Source organism: Belonocnema kinseyi, chromosome 4, assembly GCF_010883055.1.
Source record: "Belonocnema kinseyi isolate 2016_QV_RU_SX_M_011 chromosome 4, B_treatae_v1, whole genome shotgun sequence".
Taxonomy (NCBI): Eukaryota; Metazoa; Arthropoda; class Insecta; order Hymenoptera; family Cynipidae; genus Belonocnema; species Belonocnema kinseyi.
The window spans coordinates 11,309,824-11,331,286 of NC_046660.1; the positions used below are offsets into that span (position 1 = coordinate 11,309,824).

Sequence of the window (21,463 nt, forward strand, 5' to 3'; positions counted from 1 at the left end):
TGATCATTATGGATTAAAAATTCATATTTTTGGGTAGAAAAGTAATCTTCTCAGTTATTTATTCATCTTTTTGGTTGAAAATTCATTTCATTAATTAAAAATTTAACTATTTTTTTATATTTCTACAGTTGAAAATTTATTTTTTTAACTTAAAAATGTAACTGCTCTATTTTTTTCTTTGAAAATTTATATTTTTATATAAAAAATTCATTCATTTTGTCATAAATTCATCTATTTTCTCAAAAATTCATATTTTTGGGTAGAAAAGTAATGTTCTTTGTTGAAAATTCATGTATTTCCTCAAAAATGCACATTTTATGTCATAAAAGTAATCTTCTTGATTCAAAATTAAACTATTTGGTCAAAATTCATTTTTTAAATAAAAAATTTAAGTAATTTTGTGAAAATAAATTTTTTCTTGGGTTAAAAATTTAATTTTTATCTGCTATATTCCATTTTGAGTTAAAACTCCATCTTTATTGTGGTTCACAATTTATTTAATGGTCGAAAATTAATTTTTTGTTATATAAAAATTATATATTTGGTTAAAAATTCGTTTTTTGTTTATTTAAAATTAATTTTTGTTGCTGAAAATGTAAATATTCCATTTTTTGGAAAATTATCTTTTGTACTTAAAAACTCATGTATTTTGTTGTAAATTTACTTTTCAAACTAAAAATGTAATTATCCATTTTCACTTTGAAAATAATCCTTTTTAGTTGAAAATTCATTTTTTTTTAAACTTGTCTTATTTGGGTTTAAAATTTAATTCTTTTGGTAGAAAATTCTTATTTTGGAATTTATAAATAAGCAATCGTGATGGAAATTAACTTTGTTTTTTGGTAAAAATTCCTATTTTTGTGTTGAAACTTTAACAGTTTTGTCGAAAATTCGTCTTTTTGGCTTGAATATTCAACATTTTTGAAGAAAATTTTCCATGTTAAGTGAAAAATCTTTCTTGGATAAAAATCCAAAATCTGTTGATGTAAATTCCTCTTTTTGGTTTGGAAACGAATCTATTTTCATTGAATATCAAGTAGTTTGCTAAAAATATCAATTATTACATTCTTCATCGAGAAATAATTTTTTTGCATTGAAGATTCATCTCTTTGGTTGAAAATTTAACTAGTTTGTTAAAAATTAGTTGTTTTTTTTATTAAAAATATTTTTTTTTTGTAATTTCTTTTTCTTTAGCTGAAAATGATTTTGTTTAAATATTTTTTTTTATTTTTTCTTGGAAATTCACACCTTTTAGTTTTAAAAATTCATATTTTCAGGTTTAAAATTAACACTTTTGTGGAGAAATAATCTTTTTGGCCTGAAAATGAATCGATTTTGTTAAACATTTTTTTTTTGAAAATTAACTTTTTAAATTGAAAATTCCCTTTTTTTAGTTCAAGATTGACATTTTAAATGAAAATCTAATTATTCCATTTTTGGTTTACAATTTATTTTATTTGTATAAATTAAAATAAGAAAAAATCTGTGGACGATAGCTTGAGAAAAACGAATACCAACACTTTAGCTGCATCCAGACTCTTTTTGTAAACGTCCATTTTATTTAACGCATGATCTAATTTCTCCTGCAAACTCAAAATTTCTTTCTCCTGTTTCTTAGTCTTTGCTGTCAATGAATGCACTGCTTCAATTTGACTTCTTTCAACTTCCTCTTTTGCGTAAAGTGATCGCTTCAGCCTATCTAGTTCCAAACCTTGTTCTTCAAGTTGCTCCCTGAAATAATTTTAAATCGTTTATTTTTTTAAACTAATATTTAAAAAAATACTAGTCAAAATGAAGTTCAGCCCTCGGAAGCATTTGAAAAATCCAAAAAAGTGTAAATAGTATCATGAATTTTGAAAACTAGTGTCTCGAAATTTTTTTCAATATTAAATCGAGGGGTTAACTATTTTTTAAATATGGTACGTTTCCCATTAAAACGTGTAAATTCTTTTCAAATGTTCTAAAATATCCTCAAAGCTTTCAATTCTGTCGAAGTACATTTCAAAAAAATTAAACTATTTTAAAATTGAAATCCCGATTTTAAATATCTTGAAATTTCATTATATTTTATTTATTACTTAATTTGCGCTCGAAACCCATTAAAATCGCTTGAAATCCATTGAAATTTAATAAAAACTCTTGAATTATATTCAAATCTTCTGAAACCTCTATAAAATTCTCAAATTTTGTAACCTCTAGAAATTTATAGGAACTTCTTATAATCTTGCAGAATCTTTTAATTTCTTTTAAAATCCTATGAAAATTTTTTTATCTTTCGACATTTTTTAGGTCAGTGAAGACCCTTTTTCTATAAAAAAAGGTAAATAAGTGACCTATATAAACCAAAAAATACTAATTTCCATTGAAAATTGGCTAAAACTGACTAAAAGTAACTAATGTCAATTTTTTTCAGGATAAATTCATGAGAATTCTGAATTAACTTAAAACAATCGAATTTGAATTCAAAAGAATTCAAATAAATAGAAAAAAATCCCATTTATTTCAGTAAATTTGGAGTGAATTTATAAGAATTCAAGAGACTTTGATGAAATTGATGAGAATCTGAGGGAATTTAAGAAATTTTTTAAGTCAAAAAATTCCATTGAATTGAATAAACTGAAAGAAACAGAAATTAGGGGCGAATTCAACAGAATTTAAAGGAATTGAAAAAAGAATTTTTTTAAATACAATGAATTAGAAAAATTAAAAATGTGAAGAATTCGATGAAATTCATACATCAAAATTTAAGTAAATTTAAAAACAATTCAGAATTCAAAAGACTTCAGAGTAAAGCAAAAAAGTTCTATACGTGTCCAAAAAATTTAAAATAATTTAAAAGAATTCAGGATAAATGAATAAGAATTAGGGGTGACTTTCACGTGAAATACAAAAAATTCCATTTATTTTTAGTAAAATTAGAGTGATTTGCTAAAATGTCAAAGGAATTCCAAAGACTTTTACTAAATTCATAATAATTTTAGTGAATTGAAGAAACAATATGGAGCAAATTCAACTGAATTTTAGTGAATTAAAAAAAAATTGAAATAAAATAAAGGAAATATCCGACGAATTCGATGAAATTCATAAAAAAATCAAGCGAATTGAAAAAAATTCAAGGTGAATTTCAAATAAATTGCAAAACAATCCAAAATATTCTATTGATTTCAGTTAATTTTGAGTGAATTGATAAGAATTCAAGATAATTCAAGAGACTTTTATCAAATTCGTAAGGATTTGAGCGAATTTAAACAATTTTAAAAATCGAAAACTTTCCATTGAATTGAATGAAATGAAGAAATAACAGGATTTAGGGAGAATTCAACCGAATTGAAGTGAATCTAAGAAAAAAAATTAAAACACAATGAGTTATAAAAATGAAAAATGTGAAGAATTCGATGAAATCCATCGAAATTTAGGTTAATTGAAAACAATTCGAAATTCAGAATTCAAAAGTTTTCACGTTACATTAAAAAAATCCAGAAATGCTCAAAGAATTACAAAGAATTTGAAAGAATTCAGCATAAATTAATAAGAATTCGAAGTGAATTTCACATGGATTGTAAATAAATTCAAAATATTTCATTGATTTCAGTGAATTTAGAGTAAATTGCTAAAAATTCTAGGGAATTCCAGAGATTTTTACGATAATAATAATTAAATTTATTTGTATTTGATTTATTTATATTCTAATAATTGGAATGAATTGAAGAGTAAATACAGGACGAATTCAACAGAATTTTATGTAATTAAACAAATAATGAAAAAAGCACATTAAAATAAAAAATATGAAGAATTCAATGAAATTAAAAAAAAAATAAGTGAATTGAAAACTATTCAAGGTGAATTTCTAATAAATTGTAAAATCAAAAAAATCAAATTAAAAATCAATATTCAGAATGATAAATTAATAAGAAAATCAGGGTGAATTTTACATGAATTGCAACAAAATGAAAATATTCCATTAATTTCACTAAAATTAGAAGAAATTGCAAATAATTCAAGGGAATTCAAGAGACTTTTACGAATTCGTAATAATTTAAGCAAATTGAAGAAGAAAAACAGGGCGTATTCAACTGAATTTTAGTGAATTTAAAAAAAGAATGTTAGAAAACACATTAAAATAAAAAAGGAAAACATGAAGAATTCTATCAAATTAATTTAAACAAATAACAAGTGAATTGAAAACAATTCAAGCTGAATTTCAAATTAATTGTAAAAAAATCCAAAATGCTGCATTGATTTTAGTAAAACTTGAAAGAATTTATAAGAATTCACGGGAATTCAGAAGAATTCGATGAAACTCGTACGAATTGAAAATTAATTAAAAAGAATTCAGAACGAATAAAATAAATTCAGGACGAACAGAAAATAATTCAAGTAACAAGAACAAAATATTTAAAATTAAAATAAAATAAAATTCCACTGAATTCAGATAAATCGCAATAAATACAAATCTGATAAAATTTATAAAAATTCATTATGAATTAAAAATGATTTTAGCAAGTAGAATTTGGGATTTGAGTATTTTAAAATCCACTAAATCTTATGCAATTTACCAGAACATCTTGAAAACTTGAATTCTTTTTAAATTCCCTAAAAATTAAAAAAAAGGAGTAAAAAGTGCCTTAAAAAACCTTAAAATTTAATTATATTTTTTCATTCCCAAAAGTTCTCTAGAAATTCTTTAAAATTTCCTAAAATCCTTTGAATTAAAAAAACCCTGATTTAAAAAAAAATCTCTTCAAATTATTGAAACCTATTACAAATTTCTAGGAACCTTTAAAAATTTTCTAAAATATTTAAAATGTCTGAGAATTTTTAACAATAAAAACTTTCAAAAATTAAAAAAAAATCCACTGAATTAAGTAGAATTGAGTAAATTTAGAAGGAATCAAGTAAATTAAAAAAAATTGAAAAGAATTTCAAAATAACTAAAAGATTTCATGATAAATTTATAAGAATTGAGCTTGAGTTTCAAAAAAGAATTTTAAATCTCTTCAAATATTTGAAATTCTACGAAATACCTTAATTTTTTGAATAAATTATCGAAAATCCACTAAAATATTATTAAATTTCATAAAATTCTATGAAATCAGGTAATATTTTCTAAAATTCTGGAAAATTTATTAAAAGACCTTGAAAGCGTTGAAAAATCCTTAAAATTATTGAAGTCCTCAAAAACCTTAAAAATCCCGTGAAATCTTTTCTTTTCAAATCTTTTGAAATCTTACAAGATACCTACTTCTGGTGAATAAATTCTTTAAAATCTACGAAAATATTATAAAATCCCGTTAAATTCTATGATGATATTTTCTAAAATCCTGAAAAATTTATTAAATCACATTGAGAGCTTCTAAATCCTCGGAAATCTTGTAAAAAAAATCCTTAAAATATTTCAAATTAAAATCTCTTTAATATGCCTTAAAAGTTATGAAAATACTCTAAAATTTAAAACAATATCCTCCATATCGTCCGAAATTCTAGAAAATTATGTACCCTAAAATACTTCAAACGCTTTGAAATCCTAACTTTTTAAAATTACCCTAAAATTAAAAAAAAATCCCTTTAACTTATTGAAGTCTATTAAAAATTTCTGGGAATCTTTTCAAATTTCCTGAAATATTTCAAATCCTTTGATATCTTTTGAAATTCCTTGCAAATTTTCGGAGCTCTTAAAAATACCTTGGAAACTTTTAAAATAAAAACTTTTGAAAAATCAAAAAAATCCACTCAATTAAGTAGAATTGGGTGAATTTAAAAGGATTCAAGTAAATAAAAAAAATTAAAAAGAATTTCAAAAGAATTAAAAGAATTCGGGATAAATATCAAAAAATAATTTCAAATCTCTTCAAATATTTGAAACTCTACAAAATATCTTTTTTTTTTGAATAAATTATTTAAAATCCACTAAAATATTAATAAACCCCTTGAAATTCTTTGAAATCCAGAAATATTTTCTAAAATTCTGGAAAATGTATTAAAATAGCTTTAGAGCTTTGAAAAACACTTATAATCATTGAAATCCTCAAAAACTGTATAAAGTATAGGTCCTGTGAAATCGTTCTATATCTTCCGAAATTCTAGAAAATTATTTACCCTAAAATGCTCAAATACTTCAAACGCTTTGAAATCTCTTCAACTTGAATTATTATCAAATTTCTTCAAATATTTCAAATCAAAAACTCTTTGAAATGCCTTGAAAGTTTTTAAAATGCCCTAAAATTTAAAAAAATCTATTAAAATGATTAAAGTCTATCAAAAGATTCTGTTAATTTTTTTAAATTTCCTGAAATATTTAAAATATCTGAGAATCATTTACAATAAAAACTTTTAAAAACTGAAAAAAATCTACTGAATTAAGTAGATAAAGTGAATTCCAAAAAATAATTTTAAATCTCTTTAAATATTTGAAATTCCACGAAATATCTTAGTTTTTTGAATAAATTATTTAAAATCCACTAAAATATTATTAAATTTAGTGAAATTCTATGAAATCAGGTAATATTTTTTTATATTCTGGAATTTTTTCCGAAATCCTGGGAAATGTATTAAAATAGATTAAAAGCTTTAAAATCCACGAAAATCATTGAAATCCTCGGAAATCTTATAAAAAATTCCTTAAAATATTTCAAAACGAAAAAAATAGAATAAATAAAAATAATATTTAAATATTTAAACAAATATTTCAACAAAATGCCTTTAAAGTTTTAAAAATACCCTCAAATTTAAAATAATATCGTCCATATCGGCCAAAATTCTAGAAAATTTTTTACCCTAAGATACTTCAAATACTTTGAAATCGCTTCAAATTAATAAAACTAATTTAAGAATTGTTTGGAATCTTTTTAAATTTCCTAAAATATTTCAAATATTTTGAAATCTTGCAAGATATCTCGCTTCTCGTGAATAAATTCATTAAAATCCACTAAAATATTATAAAATCCTGTTAAATTCTATGATGATATTTTCCGAAACTCTGGAAAATGGTATTAAAATATATTATGAGCTTTAAAATCTTCTAAAATTATTGAAATCCTCCGAAATCTTATAAAATCCTGTGAAATCTTTTAGAATATTATAGAATCTTAATAGTCCTGTAAAATCGATCATACCTTTTTTAATTCTAGAAAATTATTTATCCTAAAATATTTCAAACGCTTTGTAATCTTTTCAGACGAATTAAATTAATAAAAAATTCCTCAAAATATTTTATATAAAAAGATCTTTAAAATGCCTTAAAATTTTTTAAATACCCAAAAATTAAAAAAAAAACTTTCAAATTATTGAAATCTATTAAAAATTTCTGGGAATCTTTTAAAATTTCCTCAAATATTTCAAATCCTTTGATGTTTTAAATTTTTTTGAAAATTTTTGAAGATATTGACAATACCTGGGAAACTTTCACAATAAAAACTTTAAAAAATTAAAAAAAAAATCCGCTGAATTAAATAGAATTAGGTAAGTTTATAAGGATTCACTTAAACTAAACAAATTGAAAAGAATTCAGGATAAATTAATAAGAATTCAGCGTGATTTCAAACAAATAATTTCAAATCTCTTCAAATATTTGAAACTCTACGAAATGTGTTACTTTTTTGAATAAAGTCTTCAAAATCTACTAAAATATTAATAAATCCAGTGAAATTGTATGAAATCAAGTAATATTTCCCGATATCCTGGGAAATTTATTAAAATACATTGAGGGCTTTAAAATCTTCGAAAATCATTGAAATCCTCCAAAATTTTATAAAAAATGCTTAAAATTTTTGTAAAACCCCAAAAATTAAAAAAAAATTTTAGAAATCTTTTAAAATTTCCTCAAATATTTAAAATCCTTTTGATCTTTTAAATTCCTTTGAAAATTTTTGAAGATCTTGTCAATACCTGGGAAACTTTTACAATAAAAACTTTTATAAATGCACTGAATTAAGTAGAATTGAGTAAATTTAGAAGGGTTCAAGTGAATTGACAAATTTTTAAAAATTGAAAATTATTTCAAAGGAATTCAGGATAAATTATAAAGAATTCAGCGTGAATTCCAAACAATAATTTAAAATCTCTTCAAATATTTAGAACTCTACGAAATATCTTGCCTTTTTGAATAAATTATTTAAAATCCACTAAAATATTATAAAATTCCGTTAAATTCTATGATTATATTTTTCGAAATCCTGGGAATACAAAATTACTTAAAATATTTTTAATGAAAAGCTCTTTAAAATGCCTTAAAATTTTTGTAAATACCCTAAAATTAAAAAAAAAATCCTTAAAATGATTAAAGTCTATTAAAATATTCCAGGAATTTTTTTAATCCCCTGAAATATTTAAAATGTTTGAAAATCGTTTTTAGAATAAAAACTGTTAAAAATTCAAAAAAATCCACTAAATTAAGTGGAATTGAGTAAATTTGGAAGGAATCATGTGAATTAAAAAAAATTTAAAAGAATTTAAAAAGAATTAAAAGATTTCATGATAATTTTATAAGAATTTAGTGTGAAATCCAAAAAATAATTTCAAATCTCTTCAAATATTTGAAATTCTACGAAATATCTTAATTTTTTGAATAAATTATTTAAAATCCACTAAAATATTATAAAATTTCGTGAGATTCTATGAAATCAGGTAATATTTCCTAAAATTCTGGAAAATTTATTAAAATAAATACCCTAAAATTTAAAAAAAATATCCTCCATATCGTCCGAAATTCTAGAAAATTATTTATCCTAAAATATTTCAAATTCTTTGAAATCTCTTCAAACGAATTAAATTAATACGAAATTCCTTAAAATATTTCAAATTAAAAGCTCTTCAAGATGACTTAAAACTTTTAAAAATACCCTAAAATAAAATAAAAAAATTTCCTTCAAAGTATTAGGGTCTATTAAAAATTCCTGGGAATCTTTTAAAATTTCCTCAAATATATCAAATCCCTTGAAATTTTTTGAAGATCTTGATAATACGTGGGAAACTTGAAAAATAAAAACTTGATAAACTTCAAAAGAATTAAGCGTGAATTCCAAAAACATAATTTCAAATATTTAAAACTCTAAATTTTTGAAATAAATTCTTTGAAATCCACTAAAATATTATGAAATCCCGTTAAATCCTATGATGATAATTCCTGAAATCCTCGGAAATCTTTTGAAAATTTCTTTAAAATATTTCAAGTTGAAACCTCTTTAAAATGCCTTAAAAGTTTCTAAAATACCCTAAAATTTAAAAAAAAATTCTTTCAAATGATTGAAATCCACTAAAATTTCCTGGGAATTTAAAAAAAATACCCTGAAATATTTCAAAAGAATTCAAATAGTAATAAAATACATACTTTTGGCTTTTCATAGTGGACTCATTTTCTTTCTCTTTAACTCGTAATTTTTTGATAATGTTACTGTGCTGCAATTGTTGCTTGCTCAGTTTCTCTCCCTCTTCACGCAATTCTTTAATAATTTCATCCTTCTCAGCATTAATCGTTGAAATTTCCATGGACGACAATCGAGAAGCTGTTTCGTGTTTCAACTGCTCCAAGTTTTTTCTGAGCAAATCACGATCTCTGATGGCTTGCTGAAACTTCCTTTCCAATGCAGAAAGACGTTGTGTATATTCGTCAGTGATTTGTGTCAAGTCATTTTGTTCCACGTGCTTCTCGACATTGTCTAGTTGCCTAGAAAGAGTTCAAAATTCAAAAAAAAAAATTATTTATTCGATTAAAAGTTTGACTATTTTCTTGAAAAATCATTATTAATTAAAAAATTTAAACTATTTTGCTAAAAATATACTTTTTTGTTTTAGATTCATATTTACGGGTTCAAAATGCAACTGTTTTGCAGAAAAATTGCACTCTTGGCTTTAAAATTAAACCGTTTTATTAAAAATTCGTCTGTTTTGGGTTGAAAGTTTTTCGGTTGAAAAAGGATATTTTTGAGTTAAAAATTCAATTGGTTTCTAGAGAGTTAAATTACGAGAGAGTTTAAATTCAACAATCTAATTGACTCTTTTTCTGTATTGTTTTTAGTTACAAATTCAACTATTATTTTTGCAAAATTTAATAATTTCCGTTGAAAATTTAACTCGGCTTGCAAATTAAACAATGTATTTCCAAATCACTTTTTAAAATTAAAAATGAAACTGCTTTGTATAAAATTCATCTATTTGGGTTTAAAATTCTATTCTTTTCGTAGAAAGTTCAACTATTTTCTAAAAACAATTCGTCTCTTTGGCTTCAAAATGAACTTTTTTGTTACAAATTCATGTTTTTGAGTTTAAAATTAAACTTTTTTTGTAAAAAAATTGTATTTATGGTTAGAAATTGAATTTTTTTTTTAATTCGCCTTTTTGGATTGAAAATTCAACAATTTACTTGAAAATTTGTTTCTCTCTTGATTTGAGTGAACAACTTAACTATTTTGTTTAAAATTTACCCATTTTGTTAAAAATTAAATTTTTTTATTGAAAATTTAAGTGTTTTGTGAAAAATTCGTCTTTTTGGATATAAAATTCGTTGTTTGGAATTAAAAATTTCACTGTCTTCCAAAAAAATTCGTCTCCGTGGCTTGAAAATAAACTTTTTTCTTAAAAATTCATGTTTTTGGGTTGAAAATTAAACTTTTTTGTAGAAAATTTGTATTTATGGTTAGAAATTGAATTTTTTTTTTAAATTCGCCTTTTTGGGTTGAAAATTCAACAATTTAGTTGAACATTTGTTTCTCTTCATTTGAGTGAACAACTTAATTATTTTGTTGAAAATTAACTTGTTTTGTTGAAAATTTAAAAGTTTTTCTGTGAAAAATTCGTTTTTTTTATACAAAATTGGTTCTTTGAGACTGAAAATTCGACTGTCTTCCAAAAAAATTCGCCTCCTTGGCTTTAAAATTAACTTTTTTGTTAAAAATTCATATTTTGGGTTGAAAATTAAACTTGTTTGTATAGATGTTGTTATTTTTGGTTAAAAATTAAACTGCATTTAAACAATTCCGCTTTTAGTAAGAAAATTCTACTTTTTTGTTATAAATTCATATTTACGGGTTCAAAATTCAATTGTTTTGCAGAAAAATCGCCTTCTTGGCTTTAAAATTAAACCATTTGATTAAAAAATCGTCTTTTTTGGCATGAACGTTTTTCGGTTAAAAAGGGATATTTTTGAGTTAAAAATTCAATTATTTTCTAGAGACTTTACCTTCTTGGTTTGAAAATTCAATAATCTAATTGAAATTTTTTTCTCTCTCGATTTTAGTTAAAAAATCAACTATTATTTTTGGAAAATTAAATAATTTCCGTTAAAAATTTAACTCAGCTTGAAAATTAAACAATGTGTTTGCAAATGACGTTTTTAAAAATTAAAAATGCAACTGCATTGTATAAAATTCGTCTTTTTGGGTTTAAAATTCTATTCTTTTAGTAGAAAGTTCAACCATTTGGTTGAAAATTAACTTTTCGGTTAAAAATTCAATTGTTTGGCTTTTCTGCTTTGAAAATTCAATAATTTAATTGAAATTTTGTCTCTCTCGATTTTAATAAAAAATGCAACTGATTTTTCGAAATTTTCCTTAAAAATTCAACTAGTTTAATTAGTTTTTTAAAAACTTATCTGTTTTTTTTTTTCAAATATTCGTCTTTGGGGCTTAAAATTCAAAAATTTAGTTCCAAATTACCTTTTTTATTCAAAATTTAACTGCTTTTTATAAAATTCGTCTTTCATCTTTTTCTCTTGATTTTATTGGACAACGCAACTACTTTGTTAAAAATTTACCTATTTGGTAGAAAATTAAATTTTGTAGTTAAAAATTTAAGTGTTTATTAGTGTATGGATGCAAAATTCGCTCTTTTCGATTCAAAATTCAACTGTTTTTTAAAAAAATTCGTCTCTTTGGCTTGAAAATGAACTTTTTTGTTATAATTCATGTTTTTTGGTTTAAAATTAAACTTCTTTGTAAAAACTTTGTATTTATGGTCAGAAATTGAATTATTATTTTAATAATTCGCCATTTTTATTGAAAATTAAACAATTTGATCAAAATTTGTTTCTCTCTTGATTTAAGTGAACAACTGAACTATTTTGTTGAAAATTTAAGTGTTTTGTGAAAAATTCGTCCTTTTGAATATAAAATTCGTTCTTTGGGAGTAAAAATTAAACTGTTTTTTAGAAACTTTGTCTTTTTGGTTAAAAAATCAATTGTTTTTTTTTTGTATGAAAAATTTAATTATTTTATTAAAAATTTATTTTATTCTGATAAAAAATCAGTTTTTCCAGCTACACATTTAACCAGATTTAAAATTGATTGTTTTTAGTTGACAACTAAACTACTTTGCTAAAAATGTATTTTTTGTTTTAAATTCTTATTTGCGGGTTCAAAATACAAGTGCTTGGCAGAAAATTAATCTTCTTGGCTTTAAATTTAAACTGTTTTATTAAAAATTCGTCTTTTTGGTTCTTTGGGATTAAAAATTCGACTGTTTTCCAACAAAAATTCGCCTTCTTGGCTTGAAAATTAACTTTTTTGTTAAAAATTCATATTTTTGGGTTAAAAATTTAACTGTTTTGCTGAAAAATCGGCCTCATGGCTTTAAAATTAAACCGTTTGATTAAAAATTCGTCTTTCTGGTTTGAACGTTTTTCGGTTGAAAATGCATTGAACTTTTTTATTCAAAATTCGTCCTTTTGGGTTTAAAATTCTATTCTTTTCGTAGAAAGTTCAATTATTTTCTAAAAAAATTCGTCTCTTTGGCTTGAAAATGAACTTTTTTGTTACAAAATTCATGTTTTTAAGTTTAAAATAAAACTTTTTTGTAGAAAATGTGTATTCACGGTTAGAAATTGAATTGTTTTTTAAAAATTCGCCTTTTTGCATTGAAAATTCAACAATTTGGTTGAAAATTTGTGTCGCTTTTGATTTGAGTGAACAACTGAACTATTTTGTTGAAAATTGACCCATTTTGTTGAAAATTTAAGTGTTTTGTGAAAAATTCGTCTTTTTGTATATAAAATTCGTTGTTTCAGATTAAAGATTCGACTATCTTCCAAAAAAATTCACCTCCTTGAATTGAAAATTAACTTTTCTGATAAAAATTCATATTTTGGGTTGAAAGTAAAACTTTTTTTTAGAAACTTTGCTATTTTTGGTTAAAAATTAAACTGTATTTAAACAATTCCGCTTTTTAGTACGAAAATTCCACAAGTTTGTTGACATTTTTTTCTCACAACATTTTGGTGAAAAATTCTACTATTTTCTTGGAAATTTATTTTATTTTGGTTAAAAATCAATTTTTTCAACCACACATTTGACCAGATTTAAAAATTATTGTTTTTAGCTGACAAATTAAATTGTTTTATTAAAAATTCGTCTTTTTGGCTTGAACGTTTTTCGGTTGAAAATTCATATTTTTTAGTTAAAAATTCAAATGTTTTCTAGAGACTTGGCCGTTATGCTTTGAAAATTTAACTATTATTTTTAGAAAATTTTATAATTTCCGTTAAAAATTAAATTGTTTTGTTGAAAATTTCAATGTTTAGAAGAATTTTGATACAAAATTCGTTCTTTTAGATTGAAAATTGAACTGTCTTCCAAAAAATTCATCTCTTTGGTTTGGAAATTATCTTTTTCGTTAAAAATTCACGTTTCTGGGTTTAAAATTAAATTTTTTTAATAAGAACTTTGTTTTTTGTTGTTGTTAAAAATTGAACTATTTAAAAAAACTCGCCTTATTAGTACGAAAATTTCACAAGTTTGTTGAAATTTTTTTTCTCTTGATTTTAGTAGGAAATTCAAATATTTTATGGAAAATTAACCCATTATCTAGAAATATAAATTGTCTTGTTCAGAATTTTATTTTTTTGTGACAAATTCGTCTTTTTGGATATAAAATTCGTTCTTTGGGATTGAAAATTCTACTGCCTTCCAAAAAAAATCGTCTGTTTGGCTTTAAAATTACCTTTTTTTGAAAATTAATATTTTTGGGTTGATAATTGAACGGTTTTGTATAAATTTGGTCTTTTTGGTTCGAAATTAAACGATTTTTTGAAAACTTGTCTTTTTGGATTGAAAATTCAACAATTTAGTTTAAAAATCGGTTTGTCTCTTGATTTTAGTGGACAATTCAACTATTTTGTTGAAAATTTAACTATTATGTTAATAATTAAATTGCTTTCTTGAAAATTTATCTATTTTGCGAAAAATTCTTCTTCTTGGATACAAAATTCGTTCTTTAGGATTGAAAATTCAACTGTCTTCCGAAAAAATTCGTCTCTTTTGCTTTAAAATTAAGTTTTTAGATGGAAATTCACATTTTTGGGTTGACAATTAAACTATTTGGCTGAAAATTTAATTTTTTGTTTTAAATTCTTATTTACGGCTGAACAATTTTTGATTGAAAATTTATATTTTCGGGTTAAAAATTCGATTGCCTTTCTGCTTTGAATATTGGAAAATTTTATAATTTAATTCAAATATTTTTTCTCTTGATTTATTTTAAAAATTCAACTAGTTTAAATATTTTGTTGAGCATTTAACTGTTTTGTTAAACATTAGTCTTTTGGGCTTGTAAATTCAACAAATTATTTCTAAATGACTTTTTTAATTGAAAATTCAACTGTTTTGTATAAAATTCGTCTTTTTGGATTAAAAATTTTATTCTTTTCGTAGAAACATTAACTACTTGGTTGAAAATATATATTTTCTCGTTGAAAATTCAATAATTCAATTAAAATTTTGCTCTCTCTTGATTTTAGTTAAAAATTCAACTAGCTTAATTATTCTGTTACAAATTTAACTGTTTTTTTTTTTAACAATTGTCTTTAAGGTATGAAAATTTAACAATTTATTTAAAAATGACCTTTTTAGTAAAAAATTCGTCTTTTGGGTAAAAAATTCAACTGTTTTCTTGAAAATTTGCCTTTTTGGATTAAAAATTTAACTGTTTTTTTTTGTTGCGAATTTGTTTTTTAGTTTGAATATTCCACAAGTTTGTTGACATTTTTTTCTTTCGTGATATTAGTTGAAACTCAAATATTTTGTTGAAAAGTTACCTATTTTGTTAAAAATTTAAGTGTTTTGTGAAAAAATCGTTTTTTTGGATAAAAGTTCGCTCTTTTGGATTAAAAATTCAAATGTCTTCCAAAAAATTCGTCTCTTTGGTTTGAAAATTAAACTGTTTTATATAAATTTGGTCTTTTTGGTTTAAAATTAAACGTTTTTGTGAACATTCGTCTTTTTGTATCGAAAACTTAACAATTTTGTTGAAAATGTAACTATTTTATTCATAATTAAATTGGTTTCTTGAAAATTTAACTGTTTTGTGAAAAAATCTTCGTTTTGGATACAAAATTTGTTCTTTGGGATTGAAAATTCATCAGTCTTCCAAAAAATTTCGTCTCTTTGGCTTAACATTGAAGTTTTACGTTAAAAATTAATATTTTTGGGTTAAAAATTAAACTGTTTTGTAGAAAGTTTATATTTTTGGTCAAAGATTAAATTGTTTTTTAAAAATTCGCCTTTTTGGATTAAAAATTCAACAATTTAGTTGACATTTTTTTCTCTCTTGATATCAGACGAAAATTCAACTGTTTTGTTGAAAAATGGCCTATTTATTGAAAATTAAAGTGTATTTTTGAAAATCTAACAGTTTTGTGAAAAAATTTTATTTTTAGATACAAAATTCGTTATTTGGGATTGAAAATTGAACGGTTTTGTATAAACTTTGTCTTTTTAGTTGAAAAATAATTTTTTTTTTGTGAAAAATTTAACTATTTTGTTGAAAATGTGTTTTATTCTGGTTAAAAATCAATTTTTCCAACTGCACATTTAACCAGATTTAAAATTTATTGTTTTTAGTTGATTATTAAACTACTTTTCTGAAAGTTTACTTTTTTGTTTTTAATTCTTATTTACGGGTTCAAAAATCAAGTGCTTGGCAGAAAATTAATTTTCTTGGCTTTAAAATTAAACAGTTTTATGAAAAATTCGTCTTTTTGGTTTGAACTCTTCTTGATTGAAAATTCATATTTTATAGTTAAAAATTTAATTATCTTCTAGAGACTTGGCCTTTCTTCTTTGAAAATTTAAATATTGAATAATTTAATTGAAAGTTTTTCTCTCTTGGTTTCAGTTAAAAATTCAACTATTTTAAATATTTTGTTGAACATTCGTCTTTTGGGCTTGGAAATTCAACAATTTATTTCCAAATCACCTTTTTTATTTAAAATTCGTCTTTTCGGATTAAACATTCAACAATTTGGTTGAAATTTTCTCTCTCCTGATTTTAGATAAAAATTCAACTACTTCGTTGAAAATCCAATTTTCTTATTGAAAATTTAACTGTTTTGTATCAAATTCGTTTTTTGGGTCAAAAATTCCTCAATTTTGTTGAAATTTTTCTTGATTCTAGTTGAAAATCAAATCTTTTTATTGAAAATTCAAGTGTTTCGTGAAACTAAACTGTTTTGTAGAAAGTTTGTCTGCTTAAATAAAAATTAAACGTTTTTTTTTTAATTCACATTTTTAATAATAAATTTCCACACATTTTTTGACATTTTTTTCTCTCTTGATTTTAGTGGACAATTCAACTATTTTATTAAAAATTTAACTATTTTGTTGAATATTTAAGTATATTGTGAAAACTTATTTTTTTTGGAACTGAAAATTAAACTGTCTTCAAAAAAATTCCTCTCTTTGGCTTGAAAACTAATTTTTTTTTATAAAAAATTAATATTTTTGGTTTAAAAATTAAACTTTTTAAAAATTCGTCATTTTGGATTATAAACTGAAGAACTTAGTCAAAATGGTTTTTCTCTAGATTTTAGTGAACAATTGAACTATTTTTATACCAAATTTGTCCATTTTATTGAAAAATATATTGTTTTGTCGAAAATTTAAGTGTTTTGTGAAAAAAATCTTTTTTTTATACAAAATTCGTTATTTGGATTTGAAATTTCAACAGTCTTTAAACGTTTTACTGAGACGAACTTACTTTTTGAGAGTGTTATTCTGCTCGTGTAATTCCATGTTCATTCTGCTGACATCAATCAGTTTCGATTCACGTGCTTCCAATATTTCCGTCATTTCCTGAATGCGCTTCAACAATTTTTCGATTTCTAAACTTGCATCGTCCGATCCGACACTAATTTCGCTCAGCTCTCGAGAATGGCCTCTGGTTTTTAGAGTCTTGGTGAGAAGGTCACTACTCTTGTTTAAAAACAATTTCGCTGGACTCGCTCTGGATTGAGTGGAACTCGAATCACCATTTGGACTGCAAAAATTTAGATATTGCAAGACTAAATTCACCAATTAATATCTTCAAAAATTAAGCATATATCTTTATAAATAAGCATTAACAGGCAGTTAGGGTGGCCACTTTAACCCTTAAAGGACACACTTCCGTAAAATTACATAAAGAGCATACTGGGTGTAATATACCCAAGGGTATTCAAACGTGTGCTGTGCCGACGGTATTGGATAGATTTTTACAAGAAAATCAATTAATGATGTTTAATCTATCTAGTTTAGGGAAAAAAAGGTTTCATAACAGTTTTTGAAATTTAAAGTAGTTAGAAAAATCCTTTTTGGAAAAAAAATTACAAAATGACTTCGTTCACTCTAAAATTCATAACTTTTTAGGCTTTTGATATTTTTATTTAAAATTTTACTTGAATACTTCCGAGATACGGCGCTTCAAAAACAAAATTAGTCTTATAGTGTTCGTTCCAAAGAAGGTATTTATTCTAAAAAATAAAAGCTTCAATTCAATTCAAAATTATGCGAAAATGACGTAGAAAAATAGGTTTTCGTGTCATTTGTTAATCTGGCGTCATGTTCCATTTTCTTGAATTTATTACGTTTCTAAAGCGTAAATAAGGCGCTTCAAATTAAAGCACTCAAATTGAATTTTAAACTTTTAAAACTAAACAAGTTTTAATTAATTGTAGTAAAACTGCCAAATAAAAAATTTTAAACTTTTATAAATTGTAGAGTTCAAAGATTCAGATCCAGTTTAAAAAATATAAATCCACGTTATAATTTCCAATGCTCTAAATTGCAGAATAAATCAATTAAATCAACAATTTTCAAAATTATATTATTTTTAGCAATTTTAAGTTAGAAGCATTAAAAATGGATTGATTACATTTTCGTAATAAACTCAACACTTCTTAAATTGAAAGTTAAAGTATTTTAAATAGTTTAAAAATCCTTAAAATTTTTCTAAATTTTATTTCAAAATATTGAAACATCTACGCTTTGTTTTAAATTGTTTCAAATTTTAAATTATTTTTAAAAAATTTCAGAACTTCTAAACATCTTTTAAAATGATTCGGATTTTCCCCAACATTTTTCTGAATTTTTTTTAATCCTGACAAATTAAAAAAAAATTTCCTTAAAATCTTCCAGATTCATTTTTGATAATTTAGTCAACCTTTCTAAATCGTTTGGAATATTCTCTTAAAATTAATTTTTGAAAATTAAAAATACCTTTCGATTTTCCTAGGAAAATTCAACAATTTGACCTAAAAATTAATTTTTTTTTAAATAGAACAATTAAATTCGTAACGTTCAAAGTTTAGTTTTGAATATTTAATTTATAATTACTGATTTTAATTGAACAGTCATATATTTCTAAATATTAAGTCATTGTTTTTTTTTCTTAAGTAAAAAATTTCAAATTAAATATTTTAAAAATTAAATTTTTTGATTGAAGTACATGAAATTTAATAAAAGCCTTCAATCATGAATATATTTTGAAGTTATTTTAAAATTAAAAATAGTTTCTGAATTTTATCGATAAAATCTGGAAATTCTAAAATGGTGAACTGATTCCGAATCATCTTGTAAAATCAATTATTATTCACTTTTTCATTTTTAAAGTAAAATTCAATTTTAAAAATCATGAATTAATTTACATTCACATTTGATCAAATAAAATGTTTTTTTTAATCATTAATCTTCGATCATAAACGCTTCTAATTTTTAACTCGTTAAGTCTTAAAGACTGAATTTTCTAAAATTCTTTAAATTAAAATGTACGCCTAAGAATTAAAAATCTAAAATGGAAAATTTGCAAAGTGAAAGATTTTAGAATGAAATCAAAGTTGGACAGATTTTTTTTCTAAAAATTTATAAAATTCCCGGTTTTTTCCGGCCTTATCAAATTTCCTGTTTTCCGGAAGGGAGGGCTATAACTGGAAATAATGTTAAGAATTTAGACAACATTTAGAAGCAAAACCCAATGAAAAAATCCAACTATATTTTTGTTTAAAATTTCATTTTTTAAATTGAAAAGGCTACTATTATCTTTTTGTTTCGGAATTTGCCTCGTTTGGTTAAAAATTATATTATTTGATTGAAAATGTATTCATTTTGTCGAAAATGAAACTATATTATTAAAAAATCATATTTTTTATTGAAAATTCAACGACTTTGTTAAAAATTAATTTTTTTTCTTGTAGGTTCACCTCTTTGGTTGAAAATTGAACTATTTCGATAAAAATTCGGTTCATTTTTAGTTGATAATAATTTTTTTAAACTAGCAATTAAACTATTCCAATTTTAGTTACAAATTTATCTTTTTGAGTTAAAAATGTAACTGATTGGTTGAAAATTCATGTTCTCTATTAAAAATTCGTCTTTCTTGGTAAAAATTTTACCTTCTTGGTTGAAAATTTATCCTTTTTTGTAAAAAATGCAATTGTTTGGTTGAAATATCAACTATTTGCTTCTAAATTACATTTTATGTTAAAAATTCTACTGTTGTGTAGAAAATTCATCTTTTTGGTTCTAAAATTCATTAATGTCGTAAAAAATTAAACCATTTAGTTAAAAATTTAACTTTTTGGTTGAAAAATCATATTTTTGGAATGAAAATTGAATCTTTTTGTAAATATTTTTTTTTGCTTTAAAATTAAATAATTTCGTAAAAAATCATGCATTTTGTTTAATTTTCGACTTTTTCGTTGAAAAATTAATCTACTTGAATAAAAATTTATTCTTTTGGTTGAAAACATAACTATTCCATGTTTGGTTAAAACTTTATCCAATATATTGGACATGTTCGAAATTTGTCTTCTTTGGTAGAATATCAATCTTCTTGGTTAAAAATTCAACGTTTTGGTTGAAAAAAATCATGTTTTTAGTTTGAAAATTCAAGTTTTTTTTTTAAATTCGCCTTTTTGGCTTTAAAATTAAATAATTTTGTTGAAAATTCATATATTTTGTTCAATATTCGTCTTTTTTAGTAGAAAATCATTCTCCTTGATTGAAAATTCATGTTTTTAGTTAAAAATGTAACAAAATTGTTGAAATTTTTTTTCTGTCAACAAATTTTATTTATCTGAAAATTTAATTATTCCATGTTTGGTTCAAACTAGCATTATTCAAAGATAATATAATTTTAAACAAATGATTATTTTTTTAATTATATTTGTTATGTTGAATTAATTATTTCCTTATTATAATTATAAGAGGCCTAAAAGTGGAAGAACATTGTAGAAAAAACTACAATTTTTTAGGATTATTTTGAGAGAATATTATTATCAATAATATTGAATTGTTAAAAAAAATATTTCTGTTGAATTTAATTAATTTTTACCTCGCTCTAATCAAAAAGTAGAGAAAAAGTGGAAAATATCAGAAAAAACTAAAACTTTCTAGCATTAATCTAAGAGAATATTATTATCAATAATATTGAATTGTTTAAACAATTACTCCTGTTAAATTTAATTGATTATTGCCTCGTTCGCACTGAAAAGTTGAAAACTGCGTAAAACCCGCGACTTTCTAACTACTTTAAGATAAAATTCCTCAAAACAATATTAAATTGCTTAAAAAATTCTTGTAAACAACTAATTATTATTTTTAAGTAATATTTTATGTATTAGAAACAATTTGTATTAGAAAGCTGCAAAAAACTTTATCAGAGACAAAAATTCGCAACATCCAACTTTTCGCTCATGGTTTTTTTAGACCATAAAAAATAGACTTATGGGGGTGATATTTAAAAAGTAATTATTCATTTTAATTATCCATCGTTCCTTGTTCTTCATAGATTAACTATATGTAGTACGGTCCTCCCACACCACATGGCGCCACGTTTCAAAGTATCTCGCAACTAAAAATGAAACCTATATCCCTTGTCGTGCAGGTTCGGTCATCGGTGAGCCATTACGCCTTTTGGCGCCGATGACGGCACATCGTGATAACGGGTCGAAGTGTTCATAATGGAAAATAAAGTTCAAAAGTTTAAAATGAGTGAAACAAATTCGCACAAACGCATAAAGCCTAATGAAGAGCTTCAAGAACAAGTGGAAATATTACACACAAAGATAAGAAAAATTCAAAGCGAACAACAGAAAGCTACAGATGCTGACGATTCAGGACATTCAGGTAATTACGAGGGTAGTTCAATAAGTCCTTAGAATGACCAACAGATGGCGCGCGAATCGCTCCAAATCATCTGTTTTCAGTCAGCACCACTCCCGACTAGA

General features: G+C 23.5%; 1 protein-coding gene across 4 annotated transcripts in view; it reads right to left on the reverse strand.

The window, feature by feature from the left end:
* Positions 1-21,463, reverse strand: part of LOC117172063 (TATA element modulatory factor) — a 56,980-nt gene that overhangs the window by 10,240 nt on the left and 25,277 nt on the right. For all 4 annotated transcript variants that reach the window (XM_033359810.1, XM_033359808.1, XM_033359809.1 and 1 more), the window contains exons 4-6: positions 16,960-17,238; positions 9,326-9,661; positions 1,519-1,731 (exon numbers count right to left, since the gene is read on the reverse strand). In XM_033359810.1, coding sequence (XP_033215701.1) covers positions 1,519-1,731; positions 9,326-9,661; positions 16,960-17,238 — 828 coding nt within the window. The remainder of the gene's footprint in view (positions 1-1,518; positions 1,732-9,325; positions 9,662-16,959; positions 17,239-21,463) is intronic.